Source organism: Sinohyriopsis cumingii, chromosome 8 (assembly GCF_028554795.1).
Source record: "Sinohyriopsis cumingii isolate HCF-2022 chromosome 8, ASM2855479v2, whole genome shotgun sequence".
In the NCBI taxonomy this organism is placed as follows: domain Eukaryota; kingdom Metazoa; phylum Mollusca; class Bivalvia; order Unionida; family Unionidae; genus Sinohyriopsis; species Sinohyriopsis cumingii.
The window spans coordinates 12,994,791-13,012,697 of record NC_142968.1 but is presented as its reverse complement, the minus strand read 5'-3'; the positions used below and the strand labels follow the sequence as shown (position 1 = coordinate 13,012,697).

General features: G+C 34.7%; 1 protein-coding gene across 1 annotated transcript in view; it reads left to right on the top strand.

The window, feature by feature from the left end:
* The first annotated feature begins 6,612 nt into the window (after positions 1 to 6,612).
* LOC149792996 (centrosomal protein POC5-like) overlaps positions 6,613 to 17,907 on the top strand; it is a 38,672-nt gene continuing 27,377 nt past the window's right edge. Inside the window, exons 1-4 of the mRNA XM_089966859.1 lie at positions 6,613 to 6,694; positions 9,899 to 9,991; positions 13,524 to 13,674; positions 16,230 to 16,364. Coding sequence (XP_089822985.1) covers positions 9,911 to 9,991; positions 13,524 to 13,674; positions 16,230 to 16,364 — 367 coding nt within the window. The 5' untranslated portion in view covers positions 6,613 to 6,694; positions 9,899 to 9,910. The remainder of the gene's footprint in view (positions 6,695 to 9,898; positions 9,992 to 13,523; positions 13,675 to 16,229; positions 16,365 to 17,907) is intronic.

Sequence of the window (17,907 nt, the reverse complement as noted above, 5' to 3'; positions counted from 1 at the left end):
ACGTTATAATCTTATGTTTTCATAGTATTAATAGACTTAAATATCAAGTTATTAAAAAAAATGGTATGAGTAATTAAAGTGTATTATTATTATTATTATTCTACTTCTTCTTCCTTTTCTGCTTCTTCTTTTTTTCTTCTTCTTCTTCTTCTTCTTAATATTATTATTATTATTATTATCAGCACCATTAATGTTCTTACCTATTTTTGATCACTCTATCAACTCATAAAGTAAATTTGAAAATGTTTTGCAAGTAAACAACTAAGATATTGATGATGAAGATGTTAATGAAGAATTCCAATTGTATATTTTTGTCTACTCCTAAAACTGCATAGACCCAGATCTGCTGGCATTATGTGGCAACAGATCTGGGTCTGTGCAGTTTGCAGTTGGACTTGTATGTATGTATGTATGTACCGGTATGTATGAATGTATGCATGTATGTATGTATGTATGTATGTATGTATGTATGTATGTATGTATGTATGTATGTATGTATGTATGTATGCATGCATGCATGCATGCATGTATGTATGTATGTATGTATGTATGTTGGCTACAACTATGTTGTTGCCTCAGAAATATTTTGGGGATTGACATATTTTCACAACTTCACTACTTTATGTGGATAGTAGCTTACTTATAGAAAATTAGTTTTGAAACTTTCAGTCCCACTGGAGATGTTACTAAAATGTTTATTGTCCTGTCTTTCTGAAAGCACATGATTGGCTATTTTATCAAATGCATGTGTAATTAATTTCTGATCACAGTTAGAACTGCACGAATAGCTTTCCTGAAGTCATTTTCAGAATGCAGGAAGAAATGTGCTATTTTTTCAGCCAATCTTTATATTTTAAACTATTCAGCTTATTGACTAAGTAAAACTATGTAAACCTGTTTGTTCACCCAACCCCACCCCCAACACACACCCACCCACACACATCTCTCTCTCTCTCTCTCTTTGGATTTTGACATTTTTTAAACTGACGAATACATGTTATAAGAATGTACATCATACAAAAGTCTAATAAAAATCACTATTCAGTTTAACATGTCATAAGTATCATAAATGCATACTCATTGTGATCTGTAAATTGTAATCGATAAGTTGGACCCACATGATGAAGATCAATGTAATCTATATATTGTACTCATATGCCAGAGACCAGTGTGAATTATAAGTTATACCAACATGCCAAAGACCAGATTACTCTTTAAGTTGTACCAACATGACTAATGTCATCTATAAGTTGTACCCACAGTCTGTTGACTGTGTAATCTGAAAGTTGTACCCACATGCTAAAGAGCCAAGTAATTTATAAGTTGTACCCACAGTCTGTTGACTGGTGTAATCTGTAAGTTGTACCCACATGCTAAAGAGCCAAGTAATCTATAAGTTGTACCCACTTGCTAAAGAGCCAAGTAATCTGTAAGTTGTACCCACTTGCTAAAGAGCCAAGTAATCTGTAAGTTGTACCCACATGCTGAAGACTTGTGTGAGCTATAAGTCGTACCCACATGCTGAAGACTGGTGTAAGCTATAAGTTGTACCCACATGCTGAAGACTGGTGTAAGCTATAAGTTGTACCCACATGCTGAAGACTGGTGTAAGCTTTATTTGTAAGTTGTACCCATGTCATGAAGATCAGTGTTATACTCACATGGTGAAGATACTTGTTGTGTCATCTATAATTTGTACCACATGCTGAAGACCAATGCAATTTATAAGATGTACCCACATCCAAAACACCAGTGTAATCTATATGTTGCATCCACATGCTGAAGACCAGTACCCACATGACAAAGACCAGTGTAATCTAAAATATGTACCGACATGAAGAAGACAAAAGAACAGTGTAATTTATCATTTCTGTTTTTTAACATGTGGTAAGCATTATAAATACTAAATTCATTTACCATATATTGGTAACTTGTATATGCTTTGTCATATCTTTAAGTAAAGGAGAAACTGATCCATGAAAATAAAATCATAAAATTTATCACTTAGTTTTAAAGACATTAGTAACTACTGCATACTTCTTTTATACTTTCAAGATTACCTTTAGATCATTAGCATACTTACAATAATATTCTTGAAAGTACATAGTACTTACTTTCCTCATTTTGCATCTTACTGTAACTGCAAGTCATATTACATTGTATTTTACCACCAGTAAGATTTAACAAAGTAAAGTCAACACATGTACACATTTTTGAGATTTATATATATACCATATGATGATTTTCTTTTTAATATGTGAAAGATTTTTGCTGCAACAGTTGTTCACTACATTTGTGAAATGATGGCATTAAAAATATGTGATTTGCAGAATGCATTTAAAGAGGTTCAGAGTTGTATAATCCGAATATCTTCCTTCTTTTCCTTGTGCCTTTATACATGTAGTGCTCAACACTTATCTAATTTAATCATATTTTGGCCTTTTCTGCTATCAATCATATTCTTTGTTGGAAGTATTTGTTAATTTCTCCTTGCTTTTTTTAAATCTGACTTTGTGTCCATTTTTGTTAATTTTGATGATTTTGAGTACATTGATAATAAATTGGTGCTACATTTGTTCATCCATCTAACAGGAACCAGTGCATGGGTAAGTATTTCCTACCCTGTTGTTTTTTTAGTCCATTGTTGTATTTTATCTTTTCCTTTCAGTCTTCATAATACTTCAAGGTGTTGGCAAATGAGGGCATACAAAGGCATAATGCAGCACTCATATCACCTGACTTGGCATGCATGCATGGATGGTTGCCCCATTTGTTGTTTGTGGCTTTACATACTTTGGGACTTGGTAGAAAGTTGCCAGGCCTATAGGGCCACAAAAACCTATCCAAACTCTTCCTCTTCACAGGTGGACCCCCTCCATTTGAAGGATTAGGCAACTGTACTTCGTAGTGTATGCAATAGTCTGCTTAAATGGATGCGTCTGGAGTACAGAATTCAACCGCTAAGGGATGATCTCTGAGGGAGGATCGATCTTTGGCACTTATCGGCATATGGAAGTGATGAGCCCCAAAAGTAAGCACTGCCTTCCTATTATAGTACAAGGAAAGTGCAGTAATCATCTAACACTTGCAGACCTCAAATTAAAGTAAGTTTTTGTTCTTTGGAATTGAGTTCCACAAACAAAGACTCTCAGTAAGGTGACCAATAACTGAGCTGTGAAGCACAAGGCACTGGCATAACATAATGTGTCAGATGAAAGTCAAGAGATATATGTCACTGGCACTAAATTACCAGATACCGGGTACAGGCCACAGAGTAATGTGTCCAGTGACAGTCATAGAAGATCTGTCAATGGGCACCAGCTTTTGGGCACCAAACACCAGGTATTGGGCACTGGGTTGCAGTATACTAGGCAAAGGCTTCTGGACATGAGTGCTGAGCACTGATCAACATGCTCCGTGAATTGGGCATCATTCTTCACATTGCATTGTGAGTTTTAACCACCAGACTTGAAAATGGGTATCTGTTTTTACAATTCCCTTTTGCTATGTTTTCATCTAATCACTTTGATGAACTGACCTCAAGTTTGAGAACTGGCATTAGGGAATGGCTTGGGTCAAGAGTCCTCCTTTTTTGACATTCCCGTTCAACAACTACCCAGTGGTGAAGTTGGCCATGTCTTCTTTTTTGACCATGACACCTTGAATGGCTTAGCTGTGACTCTGTTGATTGGCATACTGGGCACACAGTAGATGTTTTCCACCTTCTCTGACTTTGACAGAAGGGGAAGGGGACTACTGCTTGCCACCACCATAGGGTGAGAACCACATATTTAAGACTGATCAAGTACTTTGAGCTCCAGATACCAGTTTTAGGTTTGCTAATGCCAAGGTAAAACCTCATGTGTGTTTTATATATCACTTTCTAAACCTCATTATGAACCTTTCAGTGAAGGTTTGTTTGAGAAATTTACCCTTGAATAGCTTCCTCCCTTACTTAGCGTCTGCAAGAAGAAGGAGTGAAATTCATGCTTTGTCAGTAAAAAAAGTGTTCTAACATTTCAAAGGTAACTATGATTTGACACTCTTTTTGCCAGCTAGGGTTCCAGGCCAAGAATCAGCTACCCTTGATATTAAAATCCCCTGTCTCAGTCATACAGAATCTGTTCTGGAAATAATTAAGACAGACTCCTTTGCCCAGTTTAAACTTTGCAGTTCTATGTGGCTACTAGTAAATCAATCGAACAAAGAATTGTCCAAAACTGTCTTTGAAGATTCTTCTGATAATTTTGAGTATACCTTCACAAGGTGGATTGTTTGGACTATTAAATGAACTTATTAATCTCTTTCATGAAACCCCAAAACTCATGAGGTCTGGGCTCCTTATTAATTTCTTTCATGAAACCTAGAGCCCATGAAGTCTGGGCTACTGTAGCATCGTAGGCCATTTTAAATCATTTCTCTTTGGATGATTTCATGAATGTTGCTTTCTGGTGTTCTCTACTCCCCATAATTTTATCTTCATTCAGTAGCACACCTGAGAAAGGGTATTTATCCAATTGTATCAGCTCAACAGGCTGTCAAACCATCATCCACACCCCACTGACAATGATGGTAAGTTCACTTGTCAGTTTATCATTTGCCACCAGCCTTCCATTGTACTGGCAAATTTAGCAATACATTTTTTTTAAATAATTGGTTTTGTACTTTTATTTTAATTTTTTTTTACTTTATGGGGTGGGTGTGGGGACCATGAAGCTAATTGTACTTATATAGTACTTGCCTGCTGTTGTTGCACAATTTCCTCCACCCCATCCACTGATTTGTACTTTCATCTTGGACCAAGTTAAAGTAGGAAGATATTCCAATTATTGAAAGTAGACTGGGATCTTGCTGCTCTTTATTCTAGACTTCAAATCAGTAATTGGAGAGTACTTGGACTGGGGACTAACACAGTGGAATGATAATTAGTTTTACCCCTGCCCCTGGAATGTTATGTAGCATGTGTCTTCCGTTTCTTTTGATGATTGCCACGTGATTAAAAAGTTTTTGGGATTTTCAATAAAAAATGTATTTACAATAATTGCAGTGGAATAAAATTTCGCCAGCAATGGAATATTACTGATTGTTTTTGTTTTTTTTTATTTAATTTGGAGTTCCAGTCTTAGTTACTTCAACAATTTTGTGACATAAATACATCAATTCCTTAGAAGAATTCTCAAAATATCATAAATGTGAAATGTAGAAAACTTTACTGGGATTTTATATTTCTTAGTCTTCTCCTCAGATCTGAAGAAGTAGTAAACGTAGTTTGTCTTATGTTATTTGTGTCAGTAAAATATCTTTTGGGTTGTTTTATGTTTTAATATTTTTAAGTGCTTGTTTGTCTTACTTTTGTTATTTTGTTATGTTATTTTAGTAAAATATAGTAGTAGTCACTGTTTTACTATTATTTGCTATGTTATAATATCTTAAATTCATTTATTAATATGTTATAATATCATAAATTCATTGAATACTATAAATGTGAAATTTGTATATAAAATATTTTATAATACAAATTATTAATATAGAATCATTATATTTATAATTAATAAATTATTAATATAGAATCAAACATATGAGAAATGAAAAGCTGAATTTATGGTAACGTACAATGTTAAGATTCATGATATAATAGATTATTTTGAACTTTTTATGTAAGATTTAACAAAATATGATAACTAAAATGAATTTATAGCATATATTTATTCATATTCTTTAATCTCAGCAGCTTTAACATTGATAATTCCTTTTAAAACACTCAGGTTAGATATCAACCTCAGACTGTCATAACCACAGCTATTTTGATAGATTTGAAGGTGGAAGGAGGTGTTTACAAGTATTGTTTATACTTCTCTAGAACTTTGAAATCATAAAATGCAACTGATTTTTTTAAAGTTTTATAAGTTAATGTTAGTACAATAATAAATTTAAAAATAAAGCTTTTTGTATCTTCTGTTTCTGTAGTAACCGTCTAACAGGTCATTTAAGTGTTCAAGAACCAACTATTTCAGTAATGGGTGTCATTTTATGAAATTTTATTACACATACTTTTAAATGGCAATTATTCATTTTATTTGGGTCCTAATACTATTCCTTTGGAAGGTCATTAGATACATGCCGCGAGAAGTATTTAGTGTCATAATGAATAGTAAATTATGTTGACACTTTTGGATGAGGTCAATGTAATGGTGTGATCCAGCACAAACCAGATTGAATGTCATGCACTATGATGTCATCATGAAAGCTAAACATGTTGAAATAAAGAATCAAAAATTAGACCCGACATGCTCTTTTCTTCATCCAGTTTAGTACCCAATAATTTCATATTGAATAGGCATTGATTTTAGTATTCAATTTTAGAACACCGACTAAATTTAATTTGAGTAAATGCGCCTACATTACCTGAGTGAATTTTACTGTAAGATAGGTTTTAAACGGCAGTGTGATAAAAATTTTCCGTATCGTAATTTCAACTTCTAAGTTTGTTTATGTATTATATAACAGTTTTTGCCTCCCTTGAATAAAATAACTTATCCAATCATTAGTACCGAAAGAAAAAGTTTCACCCAATGCAAATCGTCGTAGGTTAATAAACTAGTTTGTTTACAACATGGCCGAATAATTGATCGGCGGGAAGAAGGTCTATAAATAATTCGAGAATTTCAAATAAGCTTCTGATTTCATACTTAAGGTTCATACTATTTTTAATATCTTTTTTCTTTTATTTATCACTGTTTAAATATCATGGACAAAATAATTGTAAAACGTGCAACAATGCAATTTATTGTCTTGGATACAGCGGGTCTAAACTTGTTTCGTGACACTGACAAGTTTTTTATTACTGCCGCTGATGATTTGATAGCACAAGGTTGTCTCTGCAGTTTCTTCATTTTAATGCAAGTTATATAATATACGCATTTGTATAAATTACGTTTGAAAGGTTCTCATGAGGTCATGTTCTAAGCATGCCAACTGTTCCAAGATGTGATGCCTAATCTATTTTAAACATACTTTGATGCCTGATCTGGTTTATTCATGCTTTTATTGCAAACTTTGCAGAAAATTGGGATTGGCTAAAAAAATCTCTAGCAACTAATTATCATTTTCCCAGTTTCCAACCTTTATCTAATCCATACATATATTGCAGCCAAAGCAAACCCATTGATTCCGTAGCTGGATATTGAACATGTAGAAGGTTTAGTTCTACAACGTAAGACACATCACCTGATATTTTTGTTCTGGGGGGGGGGGTGTGATGGGTCTTACTGCCTAACTAATGTTGCTGTGTAGAATGTTCTGATGTCGACTAACAGTATTATGAAAGTCACATTTTCAGAAACATCACACACAACTGGCAACCAATAACGACACTTTTCTACAAAGTAAAGTTATAATGTTTTTGTCAGACTTTACTTATCTGATGTCTTTTCTCTAGTAACAAATTCTCACAAAAGAAATGGACCTGTTTTCAAGTTTCGTTGGTCTACATTTCAGTTGTCTGGAAAGTGATGAAAGCCAGGCATGCCAAAATTGGGTTAAGTTGAAATATTATTCTTTAATGAAAGGAATAAAAATATATCATGCCTATTAGAACTGTAAGGCAACGTTTTGTTTCATTCAAGAAACATATCTGCCACATAAACCTACTTAAACATACTTCGGCATACCTCAACTAATGTCGCATTGCAACAAATTCAAATGGATCTCAACAGAACATGAAAATGTGTCCATTTGCTAGTGTCATATTTTCATTCCGCCAGCATAAATACAGCACAGTAAATATATTAACTGCACATAAATTAGTGGAAGAGTGTCAGTATATCCTGCCCAATGTGTGAGATATTCCTGAAAATTTGACTACTCGTTCCGATGTCAACGACAGCGGAACACGCTATACAAACCTGTTATTTGGATATAAGACATAGCACTTAAACAAAAACAACAAGTGCTTTGTCTTACATTGTAGGACTAGTCAAAGGTTTATACTGTTAAGAATTTGTTTTAGAGATAACCAAAGCAGCCATTGTTTTTATATTCTATTACCCAAATGTTGGCACTAGAATTCCCAAATTTTTGCATGCATGATTGCCCAATGGCTGCATTCTGGGATTTTCATTTTGGCTTTTTTTAAAAATCTCTAATCATTACACATTATTATATAGAATTTTTTGTTTTCATAATTGTTTGAAGGTTTTCTTTCTGGAGAGAGACACATATAGCATAGATCAAAACCAAGGCTATTTGCATGGCTGCCCTTTTGTACTTTAACTGAGAAAGATTATTGATACAGTCAACATGTTCCACATCTCAAAAGTATATACTCATTGCCATTGCATGCATAATTGAAATTTCGCTATTCGTACAGCTCATGTGTGAAAAATATTTGTTTTTGTACCTAAATACCATAATGCTAAATTTTTACCAGTAAGTCATTATCATTAAAACTAGTAAAGCGTACACTCCATCATTTTACATGTACTTGTATCCACGTGCAGATCCTTAAATTTTGTTTGTGGTAGGGGTGTAAATAAATTGGCAAGGTTCTGAGTAATTGAACCCACTGGGTCCAGTGGGTAGTACCCCCCCCCCAATAAAAGCTTTTGTAATGTAAGCATTTGCAGGGTATAGTTACAACAATAAAACTGTTTAAAAAGACTACATGGGGGAAGGGAGGCAATCAGAACTTGTAACATTATCATGACTGGTTTTACCACCTCCATCTGTTAACCGATGCTCTTCATTTAAATTGTAATGACCCAACATTCACCGGAGGATTCGATAGAAGATGATTCCAAGTAAGTCTGACTCATCTCTAATGTATTCACGGGTCACCAGGCAGATAGTCTTTTCAACAGTGGCTACATGATGGCAGTGCAGAGAGTCTTTGTTAAATTTAGTGCACAGCTTCTGCATCTTCATATTGTGCCTCTAAATAAAGTATGATATTATTGTATATACTTTGATATCTCTGGGATTTAACATCAATACTTAACATGGAATTAATCTTTTGTAGTGCTGTCTTTGTAATTTCATGAGATAAGGATTTCATATTGTCAGCTGTCACAATACCAAGTGAATTGGATAACTTCATTACAAAATGTAAACTTTGCCTTTTGCTCTTTCACATTCACATGCATGTGTTTTAATAGTCGATCGACCATTAACTCTTTTCTGAGCAAGTTATCACAGCCTGATCTCCACAAGTTATCATTTGATGAAAACATACCAACTGGTATTTTGAAACTTTGACATTGATATGAAAGTACCTATTTGTGTTTAAGAATAGAATTGGTGAAAATCACTTTTTTTTTTCTTGTTGAGGATTTGAACTGATTTGCTTGCTCTATTTTTTTCATAAAATCAATTTGAAATTGTAAGTGAACTTGTCCTTGGGTAATACTAGCAGACAAGACTGTTTAGGAAGTACCTCTTCATTAGATTGTCTATTTTTTTAAATCATCGGGCAGATAAATTAAGGAATATATACAATTCATCAAAAGCAAGTCAAAATAATATGTGATTGAAGATTTAGCATATAATTATGTGGGCCATAAACATATAGGACAATGGTTTTTGATGAATTTGAGAAGCACTATAAGGTCAAGTCATACATAACTTACTATTGTGAAAATGTGAAAAAAAGCAGCATCACGCAAACAAATATCTAATCAATACATGATACTAGTACAATAAATTAGACAATAATGTCTACTTTAATACTTAACTGAATTATTTCTTTCTGCATTTATGTCCATTCATCCATATCACAATCTGTCTAGGTATCTGAATTTATCTATGCTTTATTATTTCCTTTCAGTCCACTTATTTGCCTCTTTCAAATAACTGAACCATACAAAAAGAAAAATGGATCAATATTTTCTTTATTTACTTTCAGACCTCAGGGACCATGTCATCTTCGGGAAATGAAAATAGTCTTCCAGATGTTCCTCCAGATTCCCCTGGTAGTTCTGTTTCCACAAGGTTACAGGTGAGTTGCTTTAATTTACGATGAATTAATAGATAACTAAAGTGATTTAATTGTTATGTATATTTAAATTAATTGTTTGTTAGTTTTTAAATATTTTTTATTCCATTACATGTTGATGTAATGTAATATTGTTTACTGGACTTTATTTTTTTCAGAATTAAGTTCAGTTCTGTTTGACTTGATTGATCTTTTAAAATTTATTTCACTGGGGTAAATACCTAATAATAGAAACATTGTATCTAGTTGCTGACCTTAAAATCAATGACAGTTTTGGTAAACAACTTTTTAAAAAAAAATTAAAATTCTTCCTCAGAGTAAGAATCATTTAGTTGAGTCAGTGTCATACCTGGACTGTGTGACATGAGGCATGCATTAATTTGTAAACAAACTTCTATTATTTCTATAAAGATGAACTCTTGACCTCCCTCCGGGAATCTGTTTCGTGTTTTAGTTAGTCTTATAACTGATTTTATGATAAGAATTTTATCAGTCATGCCTTAACACTTAAGAAGTCAAGTTGTCTTAGTTGTGTCCAGATTGGGGCTGAATTTTTATTTTCTTAAAATTATTGAATTTCAAGTGACTGTTTTCCCTGGAAATACTAAAATGCACTGATAATTCTTGGACAGATATTTACCGGAATTTATCCAGAATTCAAAAACTGGAATAATATTTTCTGTGATTCAAGAAGAAACTGAACATGGCCAGTGCAACAGCTTGAAATCAGGTACTGAACATGGTTAATGCAACAGCTTGAAATCAGATACTGAACATGGCCAATGCAACAGTTTGAAATCAGATACTGAACATGGCCAATGCAACAGTTTGAAATCAGATACTGAACATGGCCAATGCAACAGTTTGAAATCAGATACTGAACATGGCCAATGCAACAGCTTGAAATCAGATGCTGAACATGGCCAATGCAACAGCTTGAAATCAGATGCTGAACATGGTTAATGCAACAGCTTGAAATCAGATGCTGAACATGGCCAATGCAACAGCTTGAAATCAGATGCTGAACATGGCCAATGCAACAGCTTGAAATCAGATACTGAACATGGCCAATGCAACAGCTTGAAATCAGATGCTGAACATGGCCAATGCAACAGCTTGAAATCAGATGCTGAACATGGTTAATGCAACAGCTTGAAATCAGATGCTGAACATGGCCAATGCAACAGCTTGAAATCAGATGCTGAACATGGCCAATGCAACAGCTTGAAATCAGATGCTGAACATGGCCAATGCAACAGCTTGAAATCAGATGCTGAACATGGCCAATGCAACAGCTTGAAATAAGATGCTGAACATGGCCAATGCAACAGCTTGAAATCAGATGCTGAACATGGCCAATGCAACAGTTTGAAATCAGATGCTGAACATGGCCAGCATCACTGGTTGAAATCCGATCCTGAACACGGCCAACATCACTGATTGAATTCAGATGACATGGCCTACACCTCTGGTTGAAATCAGATGCTGAGTATGGCCAAAATCACTTCTTGAATGCAGATAAACATGGCCAGCATCACTGCTTGAATTCAGATAAACATGGCCAACATCACTGCTTGAATTCAGATAAACATGGCCAACATCACTGCTTGAATTCAGATAAACATGGCCAACATCACTGCTTAAATTCAGATAAACATGGTCAACATCACTGCTTGAATTCAGATAAACATGGCCAACATCACTGCTTGAAATCAGATCAACATTGCCAAAATCACTGCTTGAAATCAGATAAACATGGCCAAAATCACTGCTTGAAATCAGATAAACATGGCCAACATCACTTCTTGAAATCAGGTAAACATGGCCAACATCACTGCTCGAATTCAGATAAACATGGCCAACATCACTGCTTGAAATCAGATAAACATGGCCAACATCACTTCTTGAAATCAGATAAACATGGCCAACATCACTGCTCAAATTCAGATAACATGGCCAACATCACTGCTCGAATTCAGATAACATGGCCAACATCACTTCTTGAAATCAGATAAACATGGCCAACATCACTGTTTGAAATCAGATAAACATGGCCAACATCACTGCTTGAATTCAGATAAACATGGCCAACATTGCTGCTTGAAATCAGATGCTGAGCATGGCCAACATCACTGCTTGAAATCAGATGCTGAGCATGGCCAACATCACTGCTTGAAATCAGATAAACATGGCCAACATCACTGCTTAAAATCAGATAAACATGGCCAACATCACTGCTTGAAATCAGATGCTGAGCATGGCCAACATCACTGCTTGAAATCAGATAAACATGGCCAACATCACTGCTTGAAATCAGATAAACATGGCCAACATCACTGCTTGAATTCAGATAAACATGGCCAACATCGCTGCTTGAAATCAGATGCTGAGCATGGCCAACATTACTGCTTGAAATCAGATGCTGAGCATGGCCAACACCACTGCTTGAAATCAGATAAACATGGCCAACATCACTGCTTGAAATCAGATAAACATGGCCAACATCACTGCTTGAATTCAGATAAACATGGCCAACATCACTGCTTGAAATCAGATAAACATGGCCAACATCACTGCTTGAAATCAGATAAACATGGCCAACATCACTTCTTGAAATCAGATAAACATGATCAACATCACTGTTTCAAACCAACTTTACTCAAAATCAGCTAGAAATATACAGAACTGAACCATATAATACAGGAACCGAAACTTCTTTCATCTTTTGATACAAACTCCTCTGTACATGTGATGTATGCATACACAAGAAAAGACTTGGTCAAATATTGCAACTGTTGTATGTCAAGGACAACTATTCTGAATTACATTATAACCAGGTTCAGAGATAAATCTTTCTTTAAGATTTATTTGTTATTTGACTTAAATATATGGCAGTCAGAATTCTGCATTCTGATAGTTCCCTTGGCTACCTGACTTTTATATGGTTGCCCAATGCAACATTCTGGTGACTACTCTGGTAATCACCCAGACCCATCATTCTTGTAGCCCACTGTACTATCAGACTTCAGTATATGGTAGCCCAGACCCAGCATTCTTGTAGCCCACTGTACTATCAAACTTCAGTATATGGTAGCCCAGACCCAGCATTCTTGTAGCCCACTGTACTATCAGACTTCAACATATGGTAGCCCAGACCCAGCAGTCTTGTAGCCCCTTGATGCCAGGCAATATATTTACTAGGTTAATATTCCTATATTTGATTTTTTGTTTATTTTATCCAAATTCTTTTTGCAATAATCTATTGCCAGATTCACTTCATATGTAGGGTACAACATCATCACATGCTTGTTCTTCCGGTTCCACTTTTGCATTTTGGTGTCACTTGCCCTTTCCTATATCTGAAGCTTATGTAAGGTGCATTATCATGCGATAATTAAAATATGGTTCTTGTTTCTTTATTACATTATGGTTCATGTTTGTTTTTTTTATAGCATTATGACTTTGAAGCAATAGATGCAAACAAACCTGTTTTTTGTATTTATTTATGTGTTGTTTTTTTTAAAATATAATTTAGGAAGAATATGATGAATTACTAAAGTATGCAGTGGTGATGCCAAAGTACAACCCGGCTACTGTTGGCAGAACTCTGACCGATGCTAGGGAATCCTTTGCTCAGTCTCCACCTGCCAGGGAAACTCTCATTACGGTCACCAGGGAGAAAAATGGTATACAAAATATAGCATTAAATTGATGTGTAATTCGTTTTCTTGCAGATCTAAAAGTACAACTTGTTGGTGTTTACTCCTAGTAACAGTTTCACCTCAACGTTTTAAGAAAATTTTGTTTTGTGAATGAACCTAAAAATTAATTCAACGTTTAAATGTTATATACTGCACATCATAGACATTTTCAGGTTCATTATGCAACACATTGGTTTACATTAGTATTGTTATTGGAAAATTTTAAATATTTTGGTTTTGAAAAGTACCCAGTACTCCCCACATTTATGGTATCTACTTTTTGTAAGTCTTTCTCTAGTTATGCTGAACCTTCTAGTTAATGCAGTTTTCAAAGTAACTGGTAGGACATGTCTTTCCTGGATGGATGCCAGTCAATCACAGGTCAACTCCTTATGAAACCGTCTGTGCTACTGCAGTTTTCAAAGGCACTGATAAGACATGTCTTTCTTGGATGGATGTTAGTCCGTCACAGGACAAACCCACAAATAAAGCTGTTATCCATAAGGTTGAGAGAGAAAAAAGGGCACACCAGCTCTTTGAGTCTTTATTTCAGTGACCAAATAGTTCCAATACTTCTGTATCATTTTGCCATAGATTTCATGCATGGTAGTTAATAATATTTTTGAATTTTTTCCAGTTGATTCTCTTAATGAATTAAGAAAGATGTAAATATGACTCTAATTATGATGCTTTCATATCGTTATATTTTGGTCTGAGACAAAATTTGATGGAATTATGGCCCCTGTTAGACTGAAAACTTTGCCTTCCATTTAATTTTTGCTCAAGAACTTTTGAAGGACTTCATTGTTTGAGCCATTACATTAAGAAAACCTAAGTCAATTTCAATTTCAACCATTTTCCAGCAAACTGTAAAGGGGTTGTGACCTCTGTTTTTCTTAGATCCTTTCAATTAGGTTTTCCGTTTTTGATTTTATGGATTTTAATAAAATTTAATGTGAGGCTTCACATGAAGAACACCTAGTAAAGTTCAGTTTCCCCCATTTTCCACCAAAATTTAAGAGGTATGAACACTTTTTGACTTAGAACTTGGTGTTTCAATTTTGTTTTTGTGCAAGAACTTAAAAAGGACTTCATGGATTGAAATCAGATTTGGTGTGAGTTCAGTTTTCACCATCTTCCAGCAAAATATATGGAGTTATGACCCCTGTTTGACTTGGAAATTGGCTTTTTGATATTGTTCTGCTTTAGAATTTTTGAAGGACTTGATAGATTGTAATCAAATTTGGAATGGGGCTCTGCATGAAGATCTGGGTCAAGTTTAAATTTCATCATTTTCCAGCAGAATGTAACATAATTACAGCCCCTGTTTAACTTCAAACTTCACCTTTCAGTTTTGTTTCTGCTTAAGGTCATTTGAATGACTTAATGGACTGTAATCAAATTTGGTGTGAGGCTTTCTTTACACATTCAATTTTCCCCATTTTCCAGGAAGATTTAACACAGCGTTATGGCCCCTATATGATATATAACAAGTTTTTCAAGTTTGTTTCTGATGAAAGAATTGCATGAAAGGAAATTTATTATGAAGCTTCATGTGAGATAGACCTAGCTCAAGTTTGATTTTTATCTTTTCTAAAATTTATATTACTGTAACAACATCTGATTTGACTTTTTTAAAATGTTTTCTGGCCACATTTTCTGGAGTTTTGGCTCCTGTTTGACTTAAAAATGTATTTGGCTTTTAATTTTGTTATATTGGCAGGTGGGGTCAGCTCTAATTGCTTGTTGCACTATCAGTCCATGGTCTTAAATTTAAAAGAATTCATCAGTTTTTCATAGTTTATCTAGTAGCCTGTGGTATTTTCTGCACTTTTTCAGATAATTAGCTATGTGTCAGTTTAGATGTAATCATAGTTTTGACAGCTATGGTTGATATAATCAGTTGTATACTGAACTTTAAAAATGTGAAATATATCAAAAAGTATTTTCCTCTTATAAGGACTCAAGAATCTAGGAAAAGAATGAAAATGTTTATGACTAATAACAGAATTATATCTTAATTAGTCATTACTGTTCACTCATTTTTTATAGTTGCTCAAGTAACACCAGATTAGCTGTGTGGGCCTGATTGGTTTAAAGTGATTGCAATTACTGATAACTGCCATCTGGCATTTGTCCACATGGGTTTGTTTCTCAGACTTGACCAGTGTGGGTTTGTAAGAAAGATTGCCTGCAGCTTCCTGTGGGTCAGTGGTTCTTCTGGGAATTTTCCTGGGTTCTTCCTCCACCAGTTACATTGTGTGCAGAAAAATGGAATTACGCCCAAACAACAACAAAGAGATTAGTTGTAAAGTTCAGCTGACAAAAGTAAAACTTGAATAACACAGCCATGAATGTTATGCTGATGCGGTGTTTTGATCATAAACATTTTAATACTTTTATTCAGGAATACGTCTAACTTGAAAATAAGCTCTCTAACCAAGTATTTAATCCAAGAATCAATGACATTTCCAAATTTTAACGGTAGTGCTGTTTATTTTATAAAGATAGTGACAGTGCACATTTAACCTTTTTTACAGCTGATGAGTCAGGTCAGGAGTCAGATGTTACTCCAGTGGTTGTCCGTGTAAGCAGGAATTTGGAGGAACTCCCAGACTTTGGTGGCCAGAGTCCAATATCTAGAGATTTCGAAGATCTAGAAGATGTTCAATTTAGTAAGTGTCCAGTACTTTCCAGTTATACTATTCTTACTTCCTGTAATTAAAGCATTTCACTTTTTTTCTTTTTTTCTTCAAATAAAGATTTCAGTTTGTATTAGGGAAACCCATTCATCCTTGTCAATACACATATCTACAGTCTGGTCTCTTTTATCCAGCTTTCCAGATCTGCCAACCCTTATGATTTTGTCATAAGTTTTATGAAAATTACCCTTAAAATACAGACTTATGGATTAAAAGCAAACACTACGGAAATATGACTGTTGCTGTAAAATCTGGATAATTGGCTCATCCATGTTTTATTTGGATTTTGGTTTGATATTAGATTTAGTGGAGCTAGTCAGGGAACCAGACTAACTTTACATTAGTACCTCAGGTGCATTAAACTACACATGTTTTTCATGCAAAGTGTCTGAATGATGAAACTGTAGATTATAGAATTATGAAAAATGGCATCCAGCAAGCGATACCTTGTTAAAGATGAAAGGGAAAATAAGCCTCTTCAAAAGTGTTAATAATCAGCACAGAAGAATAAAAATGAATATTTAGATTCTTGTGAATAAAAGTAGAAAGGGACACAATTACATTTATGGATAGCACATGTCAATTTGAGTATGTCTGATGGCAGCAGATATGATTACCTTTGTTATGTGAAATGGAACAAAAATCCAAGCATTACATCAGGTTGAGAGATAGCAAAAAGCCATTGAGCTGCATAGGTTTGGAACTGAAGTTTGTGTAACTGCACTAGAGTTTAATAAGGTCTATGTGTAGTTTACAAACTTAATGTTTACTGTCATTATATTATTCACTTTCAAATCCCAAACTTTTAAAATCCGTGTTTTCCAACTTTACAATAGCAGTACATGATATTTTTTACACCTTACTAAACACTGGTCAAGCTTATGGAAAAAAATCATCTGCCTTACTGAGATGGTCTTATTAGGGCTGGCAGGTCTGAACTTTCTATTTATTACATCCTCTTTATGTAGTAGAGGTGAACTATTATACTACCCTAGGCATCACACTGATATAAACATTCACATGTTCCAGTCTTACTGCATCTCAATTCTTCTTTCTCCTTAGGTCCTAGGCAACAGTTTAAAGTCAGTTTGATGGCACCTACCTCCTGGGGAAGGGGCTCATGGCTATCTTGGTACATGTACAATACCTGTACATTGTTAAGTTTTTGGATTTACCTCAGGTTTTTGAACACTGTATGAATCTTCTTATGTTGTTATGTAATAGGCTATACATGGCGGCCAGTACTAATGGTGGAGGAAGAACCTGGGAAATCCCTGGAAAGAATCACCAACACTTGAGAAGCTACTGGAAGCTTTCTCACATACCCACATTGGCCGAATCCGAGACTCGAACCCACGCAGACAGAGGTGAGATGGTAGTGATCCGTAACGGAGAGCGCTTTAGACCACTCTGTGAATCTTGTTATACTTGGAATCATAAAACTTGGCATGGGGATTCATCTTGATGAGCACTACACCCTTGTCACAAATGTAGGTCACTGAGCCATATTTTACAT